Source organism: Ananas comosus, linkage group 22, assembly GCF_001540865.1.
Source record: "Ananas comosus cultivar F153 linkage group 22, ASM154086v1, whole genome shotgun sequence".
NCBI classification, from domain to species: domain Eukaryota; kingdom Viridiplantae; phylum Streptophyta; class Magnoliopsida; order Poales; family Bromeliaceae; genus Ananas; species Ananas comosus.
This window is the reverse complement of record NC_033642.1, coordinates 1,429,696-1,438,929: the sequence shown is the minus strand read 5'-3', so window position 1 is coordinate 1,438,929 and position 9,234 is coordinate 1,429,696. Positions and strand designations below refer to the sequence as shown.

Here is a 9,234-nt window from a genome sequence, read left to right as displayed (position 1 = left end):
ATTGGCTGTTGCGTTGAGTATTTTATTTTCATAGCTATAAATAAAAAAAATAAATAAATACCCCTATATTTTAGCTGTTTTTACGTATATACCCTTCGAGCTTTTATTTAAAAAAGGTTTAATTACACTTATATACTGTATATTAGGAGTGGCAATTCAGCAGTCAGCACAGGGTTTGCGCCGGCCGCCTTCAGCAATGACGTCCCCGACGACATGCACTCGCTTCTGTACCGCTACCGTCCCTTCTACCCTCTTCTCTAGGGCAGCGTTTGGTTGGAAATATATTCCAGAACAAAGCGAAATATTCCTCATTGTCCTTCCAAACGCAATACAAAATGGAACAATCCGATTGTTACGGGCTTAACGGATTGTTACGGGCTTAACGGGTTGTTCCGGGAACAACCCATTAAGATTGTTCTCCATGAAATGGAGAACAAGCCGGAACTTTTTTTTTTGTCTCTTTTTTTCTTTTTATGCCATTTTATTTTTTTTATACTTTATTTTAATTAATTTCAAATAAATTAAATAAATGCTCAAATTTAATAAATAATACATATATTAATATAAATATTATTTTTATGACAATATATTTATACTTAAAATTTATTATATTATATAAATTAATTAAATTTGATATATTTTTTATTTTATTAAGTTTTATCATTTATATATTATGTAACACACGGAACCTTTGCAAATTGCGAGGTTCGAGTGTTTGATTTGTGTGTCGAGTTTTTCCAGACTTTCTGGTGGGTCGTTGACAGTGTTACGACCTATGGTTCGAGTCCCGAGAATTGTATTTTTAAGCTTGGTACCAAAATCCAAAAATTGGATTCATTGGACAGCTCTCGGGTTAGCCTGCAGCAGAGCTTGTACCGGAATAAGGTTGGTCTTGTACCGATACAAAGATTGATGGTTGTACCGGTACAGCCATCGGGCTTGTACCGGTACAGAGCCGGAGACCCCGTGACCCGAGCCTCGGGTTTGCATTTTCGTGGGCCTTGTACCGGTACAAGAGCCCGTGTACCGGTATAAGAAGGCAGATTTCGTGCAGTTTGAACTGCAGGGGGTTTTTCGCGATTGTAGCTTATCTATAACAGCACCCACGCCCCTTAGGGCTTCTTTTGTGCTGAGACCAGCAGGAGTTGAGGTAGGAGGAGCTCTCTCTCCCTTTCCTTATATTTTTACTCCTTTTGCTTGATTTTTATTGGGTTTTCTCTCCTCTATTGCATCATGGTGGCTCTCCACCATTGTTGATGGCTTAGAGCTTGGAGAGGAGCTAGTGGCTGCGGAGATCTTCAACATCGCTTGGATTGGAGCTAAGTTTGGAGCTTCTTGAGAGGTTAGAGACTCGATTTCTCCCTTTGATCCTTGATTTGAGGTTTTTGAGAGATCAAACCCTGGAAATGAAAATTTAGGGTTTATTTGGGTATTTTCGTTTTAGGGCATTTGAGGCTTGATTCCTTGAATTAGAACCTTCCTCTAGAGTGGATTGGAAGGGTTCTAACCTCCTTTTTGAGCTTGTGGAGAGATTTTCCATAAGAGGTGAGTTTTTGCCCTTAGTATGAGATGGTTAATGTTTGAGCTATTGATTGTTCGTTTCATTCGAGTAACGCTTGTTCCTACATCCTTAGGGTATTAGGAGACTAGAGGACACCCTCGTTGGAGCAAACGAGGAGTTTCGTTGTCATCGGTGGATTTGACTTCATGAAAATGAGGCAAAATGGCCCCTATGCCTTCTAAACTTTTTGTAAAGTATTTTTGAATGTAAATTCATGCTAAACATGATTTATATGAATTTTAGAACACTTAACGTGCATGCCTCATGTATCGTAAAATTTGTACTCCATATAGTAGAGCTATATGTGTAGATTGCATGCATTGAGGATAGTGCTTGGTTTTGCAAGTTGAGAACATGTTTCCATACTAGAATTGAGTGAACTATGCATCATGAACATATTAATGCCATGCTTGGGACTCGTTGAACAAAAGTGTCATAAAGAGGCACTTGGAATTAGTAAACTATGCAAATGCAACTTAGGGACATGATGATAGGCTATTGTACATCTGCTATATATTCCATGTTAGAGACATGATGACATAGAGATAGGCCTTCGGGTCATTCGATACATTCCGTGTTATTAGACATGAGGACTTGGTACTTGTGATAGGATATACGACTACTTGCCATTGTGCTCATTCGCACATGCTTGTGAGGGTCGCTCCCTACAAGCCGGCACTCCGGAGATAGCCATCGCGATTCATATTCGCCGTGCGGGATTGGGCGCCGAAGTGGATTGCCGTAGGCCAGGCTCATTCCTAGGGTGGGGATGTTGACTACCACCGGGCCATTAGGCTCGGCACCGGCCAGATAGCCTTCGGGTGGGTCTCAGGACCATAGACAGCCTTCGGGTGGGTCTCTTCAGATTTGACTTGAGTATTCATTATGACATGTGGACAGATGATGACTTAGAGTATTACTTGGACATTGACTAGAATAGTAAACAACGGAACTTTACTATTTCGCATTGTGAACATTATGATAGTTGGAGACTTTTACTTCATGCATAATTGCATCATACTTATGCTAATTACGCTAAGTAGGGATATCATGTTGTAGTAGGTTACATTATTTTTACTTACCTTTCGCTTTTCTACTGTTACTGTCACTGTCATCTTTTGTAGCTTTGGGTCTTGTGGTGCATTCACTGAAGTCAGTAATTGCCCACTGGGAACTATTTTTTATAGTTCTCACGCCCCTGTTTTATGGTTTCCTTTTCAGAGTCTTCGGCACCGGCGGAGGCACAGGATCGCGGCAAGGGGATCGCTTAGCTAGCTAGCGAGAAGCGGTACTTTGCCTAGGTGGTTGCTCTTTCTTTTGTAGTTGAGAGAGTGAGAGGTTTTGTATCCATGTATAGAGACCACCTATGTATCTACCTATAGCGCATGTATCTGGGATTTCCTTGTATCACTCTATATTTTATTTAGTGGATTTACAGTTTTAACCTTATCCCTTGTTGTAGCATTTAGACTTTTATTATGCTCTGATACTCCTAAATGTCTTGTATTATTGCTTTTATTATTGTTGTTTTTAGACGCCTTATATGTTGTAGACATATGGCGGGTCTGGGCACGCGCCAGGCGGGCTTCCGCTGGGTCCCGGGGCGTGACATATTAGTATTTAATTATTTTATTTTATATTAAGTATTATATACATAAAATCATTTTTTCATATATTATATATATATTTTAATATGTATTGAAATTCATACTTAAATTTTTATGATAATATATTTATACTTAAATTTTATTATATAATATAAATTAATTAAATTTGATATATTTTTTATTTTATTAAACTTTATCATTTATACTTTAATATTTAATTATATATATATTTTTTACTTGTATTGAAATTTATGCTAATTATTAATTAAAAATATAGGGATATTGTTAGTATTATACTTTATTCATTAATATATTATGAATAAATTATATAAAATAAATGATTACATAAAATAAATTATTATATATAATAAAATAAAATATATTATTTTAAATTAGATTCTTACATAAAATATTATATTATAAATTACTATATGAAATAATTTTATAAATANTATAGGGATATTGTTAGTATTATACTTTATTCATTAATATATTATGAATAAATTATATAAAATAAATGATTACATAAAATAAATTATTATATATAATAAAATAAAATATATTATTTTAAATTAGATTCTTACATAAAATATTATATTATAAATTACTATATGAAATAATTTTATAAATAATTTTATATAAAATATACTAATATAAATTAATTATTTTATTTTTAAAAATATATTTAGACGTTGTTCTAGACTTTTTATCCAAACGCTATTAAGGATATCCTCTAGAATATCCTCGAATGCATCCAAACACAAATTTACAATTGTTCGATCTTGTACCGGAATATCTCCTGTTCTTGGAAATAACAAAAGTTGTTCTCCAAAATTTAGTTATCCAACCAAACGCAGCCTAGGGGTGGAGGAGGATGAAGATGAGGATGAGGGGAAGGAGGAGGAAAAGAAAAATTATATAAATTTTATCTAAAGAGTATAAATTTGATCTCAAAGAGTATAATTTTGTCTCAAAGAGTGTAATTTTTATTTAATACAGTACAAAAAAAAATTTAAATAGTGTAATTTTATTTTGTCATGCATTTCCGCCAACGGCTATTGCGTCGGTTACGACGCCAGTAAGGACCCCCCGTTTCAAGGCTGCGGTGTCGCAGCGACCTTCACGGCATCGGCGTCGGCGGAGAGGCGTCGTTGTCGAAGACGGTGGAGGAGGAGAGAGGGGAAGAGAGCGGGAAGGGCGGAGAAGGGCGAGAGAAGGCGAGAGAGGCATCGTCTTCGGAGATGGTGGAGGAGGGTCGGAGAGGGGAAAAAAAAAAAAAGTTGGCGGAGTCTCGAAGGGGTTGGAGGCGAGGAAGGCGGGGGGTGCGCATGCGAGGGCAAGGGCATGAGGATAAGATGTAAGGCGGGTCGTTTTCTCCTCCACCTCTACCTCCGCTGCCTTCTTTGGAGAAAGTAAAAAAATGAACGAGAGAAAAAATAATAAGAGTATCTTGGTTAGTTTGCTGAAAATTCGGACCGAATATGCAAAATCAAAAAAAGTGCCATAGTTTTGCAAAAGCTCAAAATTTGTGAATTTTTTATACAAATTGACCCTTTTTTTTTCCGTCTCTACACTACAAATAATAAATTAAAAATATTTTTTATGTTGCAAAATTTTCATCGCATGTAACACACTCTTCACTACAGGGGTCAACAAGCTAAACACGAGCAAGCTAGGGCCGGCTTGTGTTTAGCTTGTTTTACAAACGAGCCAAATACAAGTTGACTTGTTAAAATATTGAGCTAAAAAATTCTGATCATGTTTGACTCGTTTACTAACAAGCCGAATACTAACTAGCTCACGAACAACAATATAGGAAATAAATTTATGAGAACTTAGTCATTTGATTTTAATCTAATAGTTGAAACTGTGCATACTATAATTGACTTGAGCTTTATATATAGATTGGACTAAAAATCAAGTAATAAAAATTTATAATATATATATATATATAATTATTTATTTATATAATATAAAATATAAAATTTATAAGTTATATAAATATAAAATATATTTATTCGAGCTGTTATTGAGACTGAGACGAACGAGCTGACCCAGCTCATGTTTCGTTAAACGAGCTGAAAATTAAGTTTATGTTTAGCTTATCTACTAAATGAGCAAATTAATTTCGAGCTCATTTCGAACCCAACATGAGCGAACTCGCGAACAGCAATTGAGTATACACGGCGAACTCAAAGAAAAAGAAGGGCCTATCTCCACACAAAAAGTTGGGCCAGGCCTAATAGGCCTCTATAAAGTTGGGCCCAGCCCATAATAAATCCACCTCTTTTAGCCCCAAACCCAAACCCACACCCAAACTATTACACTCGCGCTGGTCGCGCATCACACACCACTCTCTCTCTCTCAGCTTCGTTACTGTTCTCATGGCGCCCACCTCCTCAATCCTCTTCCTCTAAACCCTAACCCTAGCCATAACCCTAAAAATGGCGTCCTCCCCTCTCCCTCTCCCTCATCTCCTCACCCCCACGCATCTCTCCGCCTCGTCCTCCTCCTCTTCCTCATTCGTTGCTCCTCTCCACGTCCGCCACCGACTTTGCCGTTTCCGGCGCGGCGGCGGCGGCGGAGGTGGGGTGGTCGTCGGATCCGCGGCGGCGGTGCAGTGGGGGAGGAAGCCGGAGCTGGCGGGGGAGACGCCGCGCGTGGTGGTGGTGACGTCCGGGAAGGGCGGCGTGGGGAAGACGACGACGACGGCGAATGTCGGCGTCTCCCTCGCGCGGCTCGGGTTCTCCGTGGTCGCCGTCGACGCCGACGCGGGGCTCCGCAACCTCGACCTGCTCCTCGGGCTCGAGAACCGCGTCAACTACACCGCCGCCGAGGTCCTCAACGGCGACTGCCGCCTCGACCAGGCGCTCGTCCGCGACCGCCGCTTCCCGTCCCTGCTCCGCCTCCTCTGCCTCTCCAAGCCCCGCTCCAAGCTCCCCCTCTCCTTCGGCCCCAAAACCCTAACCTGGATTGTCGACGCCCTCCGCTCCGATGGCCCCAACAACCCCTCCAACCCTAACCCTAACCCTAACCCTAACCCGCCGCCCCAGTTCGTGCTCATCGACTGCCCCGCCGGCATCGACGCCGGCTTCGTCACCGCCATCTCGCCGGCGAACGAGGCCGTGCTCGTCACCACCCCCGACATCACCGCCCTCCGCGACGCCGACCGCGTGGCGGGGCTCCTCGAGTGCGACGGCATCCGCGACATCAAGATGCTCGTGAACATCCCCGAGGACGCCGAGGTCATCCGCAGCACCAACCGCGGCTGCCCGCTCGTCCTCACCCGGCCCCCCTCCCTCGCCGGCCTCGCCTTCGAGCAGGCCGCCTGGCGCCTCGTCGAGCAGGACACCATGACTGCCGTCATGCTCGAGGAGGAGGAACCCAAGAAGAAGGGCTTCTTCTCCTTCTTCGGAGGCTAATCAAGGAGCAATCTTTGTAGGTAAAATTCTATACAAATTACCTATGTATCACGCACACTTTTATAAGCTATATGTACACGGACAAGCCATGGACTAACGTTTGAACGCGGGTCCATAACGTTTACCATTAAAAATATGCATCCTATACTATATATATATATATATATATATATATATATATATATATAACCTTTTTTTATGCATATTATATATTTAAGAGGAAATATATTTTGGTTTTTTGATAAATACATAAAACCTTTTTTCGACAATATAAATAAATTGTGTATGGTGGAGAATTTTTTTTCTTAAACTTTATGAACCATCAATGAGAATTTTATTAACTTTCATTCGTATAAAAAACATAGCAATATTTTAGCAAACTTAATATTTTATATATAATTAATATGGTATTATATTAATGATAGTATATTTTATTAGTGGTGTCATGTCGTATCTATGTCCTAATTTTTTGGAAAAAAGTTGCTAGAGTCGCCGTGTCGTGTCCTGTGCCCTTTGTCCGTGTCCGTGATGCCTAGGAACTTCCCTTTAAAAATAGGCTAAATTATAAAAAGCTCCCTTACCCTTTAGCCCCGCAGTCTCAATTATCCTACTGCATTAAAAATTGCATCAATTACTGCCCTATACTTTGTCATCATCTCAAATAGATCTAAAAAAGTTTGACAAATTAGGTTGTAAAGTTCACTAAAACCAGTTGGCGTATCGCATTGTTCCACATTTTAACATATATCCAATTTGCAACTCAAAATATGTATGACAAATTTAGATAAAGGAGATTTTCTATTTTGTTAATACTATCAAAATCAATAGTTTATTGAGCATATTTATTCAATTTATATGATTCTCTTTAACCTCAAAATTTGAATGTGTTGTTGTCTTTACGGCCTTAAAATTAGCATATTTTATGCAATTCATGCAACTATAATTTTATTAAAGGAAACAATTGGCTAATTTCAGGTTGTCGGCGGCTAAAAAGGAGCCATTTTAACCACCTGTATAGTTTGGAGGTACGGTTTTGTTGTTTCGTCTATTATTCTATCATCATTTTAGTCATCCACGGGTCCGTGATTCTTCTTCCGCTTGCGATCCTAAGAATTTGTGGTAGCTTGTGAGTTTGATTGATTGGTAGAGATCTAGGAATGTTTGTCATGTATATGAGGATTCCTCTATTATTCTATATCATTTTAGTGATCCATGGGCGCGATTCTTCTTCCGCTTGAGATCCTAAGATCTATTGGTGTGTGGTTCTTCTTCTGCTTGAGATCCTAAGAATTTGTGGTAGCTTATGATTTTGGTTGATTGGTAGAGATCTAGGAGTTTTTGTCATGTATATGAGAGGTTAAGTGTTATTATTTTAGTGATCCACGGGTGCGTGATTCTTCTGCTTGGGATCCTAATAATTTGTGGTAGCTTGTGATTTTGGTTGATTGGTAGAGATGTAGGAGTGTTTGTCATGTATATGAGGAGGTTAAATGTATTAGAGGATGTTTCTTGCTTTTCATTCTATTGTTTCTATTTCGACGTTTGCATGAATTGTAAGATCATCAGTTTAACTGACTCAAGCTTTTAAGACTACCTAGGTGATGAATAAGTAGTTTTCTAGGGTTGTGCATGTGGTGCCATTCATCCACTCCATTTGGGATTGCTTCGTTCGTTCTAATTAATGAAGATTTCTTATCTTTATGTTCACTTAATTGGGTGAGGAATATTTGTATCTCTAAGCATGATTTGAATCCAAGTCTAGTTTGGAATTAACCCTTTTTGTACTTGGGTGTATCATAGTTTTGAACTTGGTTATCTTGTTTCTTGAAGAGAAGTGATATAATCTCTTGTCAAATGGATTTTCAGGCTCACTACTGACAGGATAATTATATACTGATAATTAACTATGATTCTAGCATTTTAGCGACTAGAACTCTTTGAGTATTATATATGAAATTTCTTAATGCTGCAGTTGTTGTATGATCGCTCGTGAATGGTCTTGTATGATGCAACGTGTAGCTTTTTAAGCCATGTTTGGAGAACAACTCGATATAAATACTAAAAATAAATGCTAGTTCTGTAGGAAAAGAAACTAAACTAATAAAATGACTTCAAAGAAAATCTGCTATATTTTTTATTGCAAGCAAAATGCCAGACAAGAACTTTTAATCCAACTACAACTCGTTCGAATTACATTTCCATCAATAAGAAACTGAAAACAAAGAAATGAAGTTTTAATGAGTCTCAAAATAATATTCGGCCCAGCGTTTTGAAATAGGAAATTCAGGTTTGTAGGATGTGAAATGAAGTGTTTAGATAGAGAGGCTTTAGCGGAAGTGGAGGGCTTTAGGTTTCGTTCTTAGTTGATTCCAGAACCTTTTGTGGCTAATACTATAGCCCTAAATCCTGAGAAGCATCACAACCACATCAGTCCCTAATTCACTATACTGCACAGTTGGGGCAGCAGATAAGAAGGCCATGACAACCTTTATAGATAAATAAGCTGTAGCGGCCTTTCATTACAGGTAGCAGCTTTGAGTGGAATATCTAGTAGCAATGCCAGCAGTAATAAGAGAGAGAAGAAACGGCCAATCCAGGCTTACATTAAGGGAAAGAAGAGCCTACTCAAGCTCATGTTAAGGAG

The 9,234-nt window shown here is 39.0% G+C and overlaps 1 protein-coding gene across 1 annotated transcript; it reads left to right on the top strand.

The window, feature by feature from the left end:
- LOC109727639 (putative septum site-determining protein minD homolog, chloroplastic) lies at nt 5,333-8,297 on the top strand. The gene is made up of 2 exons (XM_020257798.1): nt 5,333-6,610; nt 7,566-8,297. The coding sequence occupies exon 1, from the start codon at nt 5,613-5,615 to the stop codon at nt 6,588-6,590; it is 978 nt and encodes a 325-aa protein (XP_020113387.1). The 5' UTR covers nt 5,333-5,612; the 3' UTR covers nt 6,591-6,610; nt 7,566-8,297.

Bases quoted from the DNA above. Each gene is read 5' to 3' on its own strand.
- LOC109727639 (XM_020257798.1), top strand. From the start codon at position 5,613: ATGGCGTCCTCCCCTCTCCCTCTCCCTCATCTCCTCACCCCCACGCAT.